Source organism: Exophiala aquamarina (genome assembly GCF_000709125.1).
Source record: "Exophiala aquamarina CBS 119918 chromosome Unknown aczIA-supercont1.18, whole genome shotgun sequence".
NCBI lineage: Eukaryota > Fungi > Ascomycota > Eurotiomycetes > Chaetothyriales > Herpotrichiellaceae > Exophiala > Exophiala aquamarina.
In genome coordinates this window covers 598,525-600,775 of record NW_013550570.1, presented here as the reverse complement: position 1 = coordinate 600,775, position 2,251 = coordinate 598,525, and the positions used below count along the sequence as shown (strand labels likewise).

Genomic DNA, 2,251 nt, shown 5'->3' with positions numbered 1-2,251 from the left:
CTCTAGGTATCTCCTTATAGTATATCGTAGCGTCTCGTTACTCCTGTTACTATATCGTACTTTAGACTATTGTAGTAGGGCGAGGCTACTCACTACTTACCTATTACTAACAGCGCTAAGAGTACTAAGATGTATATATACTAATATTTTCGTAACTATAAGAATTCTATCGTAGGTGCTAGATTTCGTGTTCTATACGATAAATTAACGTTTTCTCTCACGCGAGGAGAGATATTCAACTCTCTATACGAAGTATAGAGGGTTAGGAGGACTCGGTTTCCTCTCCGAAGAGAGTACTTACGCTCCGCACCACGAGAAGGTGCCTCCTATCGCGGAGCCAAAAGACTCGTTTCTGGCTGATCCTGTCGAGACGACGATTTTTCCACTGATGTCGGAAGTGCGCTAAGTCCTGTAAAGCTGGAAATTTTATTTCTATACTAGCACATATTACTGCGGCCATAATTGTGCAGATGTATATTGTCCCCAGTTAGTAGACCCATGGGAACTATTTTCGTTAGGACGCGAACCCATAATATCCCATCCGCCTTGAAAGTTAAAGCGGCCACATGATTCTATATAATTACCTTGTTTCGATATAGGTGGAAGACAGCAATACAAGATATGAGGGATAACCTTGGTAGCGGAGCCGCTCTGTGGCATCGCTAGCCTCCCAGAACGACCAGATCATAGCCGTAAGATCAATTGCTTTCTCCTAGTAAGTATTTGTCTGGCGGTTTCATTGCCTAGCGACTTGGCTCTGGGCTTTCGTTAGTCTATCCTGTATATGGTCGGATACCAAATCTTAAGTCCTAAACATATTGAGACTGCTCACCCTTTTGTCCGTGCCCTAAGTTTCTCACCAACTTTCTGTCAAGGATTTTCCAGTTTACCGAGCACAATTTAGTCTGAGATTGACCGTTGAAGTGAAGCGAAGGAAGGCTCCGTAGGAACCTGTTGTACGGGCAAATTCGGATACAAGATGCCCCAGAAAAACTCTAGAGTTTGGTTATACTCCCTTTCACTCACCTCCAGAAGTGCCATCAACCTCCAGTCCCCTAGAATCTACTTATTTCCATGGCAGTTTAAATTTGAATTAAGGTTTGTTGAAAGCATATTTCTCAGTTGTGACTTTAGGGGCAAACCCCTCCGGATACATGGAAGGAAAAGATTTTCAAGCTTTTCGAAGAGAGGACTATATAACGACCATAGTTGGGCCCCATTATAGGGACACGTCAGTCAGGCTCGGTCTCCAAGACTAAATATTGTCTTCACCATTGCTAAATCCTATTCACTTTATTGCCATCTCTTCATTGTGACAACCCTGAAGCTCCTCTGTCCAATGGAAAGCCAAAGACAATCTTTGGACCCGGAGATGGGTAAAATGCCCAATAACGAAATGCCCAAGGTGGAGAATCAGCTGCCAGCAGTCAGCCCAGCAGAGGACCTTGAAGAGGGAGTCAGACTGCCTGTGGGTCCGCAAGCTGCGTTTGGTAACCCAATGCCTATGTAGGATCTCGCTTTGCTGGCTAAGTTCAAAAGGAACGCATACTGACAAGTGGGATTTAAGGGCGCTGTTGGGATTCCTGATGTCGCTCACGCCCGTGACGAATGCTTTGATGCGCTGGTGAGGGGCCGGTGGCCTCGGAGCAGCCGAAATTCAAGCCGTATCCCACGGCCTTTCAAATAAGGAGCAATCTACTGACCCTCTCCTAGCGGGGTGTTCTACTTCTTCGGCGACCTTCTCATAATCATTGCGTCTGTTCTTGAGTTTTTCCGAGGTCGCACTTTTCAGGTCGCTGTGTTTGGATCCTTTGGGGGTTTTGGTTGTCATTCGTTGGGACGTTAACACCATTCTTTAACGCGGCTGCAGTATATCAACCCGATTCACCTGAAACGGCACTCACAAACCCGACATTCAATGCCCCATTTGCTTACTTCCCGTTGTACATGGGGCTCCTTTGCTTTATCTACTCCATTGCCTCTCTGAAGACTAATGTGGTGCTCATGCTGACGTTCCTACTTTTGGGTTCCTATGCTGGGATGTATCTCTGGGATATTTTTCAAGGCTGTAGATGGATTCGCTGCCACAAAACTTATGACAGCGGCCGGTGCTCGTGGCTTCATTGTCTGCATCCTTGGTTAGTATCTGCTGTTGGTGCAAATCTTGTCTTCAGTTACATTCCCTCTTAACCTTCCAGTTGGAGATCTTGCGTGTTTGACAAAGCGGTTGAAGCATAAACGCAACTTAGGG

General features: G+C 45.9%; 1 protein-coding gene across 1 annotated transcript; it reads left to right on the top strand.

The window, feature by feature from the left end:
* Positions 1-1,714: 1,714 nt before the first annotated feature.
* On the top strand, positions 1,715-2,251 carry A1O9_11698 (uncharacterized protein). Its single transcript, XM_013399593.1, has one exon. The coding sequence runs from the start codon at positions 1,948-1,950 to the stop codon at positions 2,188-2,190; it is 243 nt and encodes an 80-aa protein (XP_013255047.1). The 5' UTR covers positions 1,715-1,947; the 3' UTR covers positions 2,191-2,251.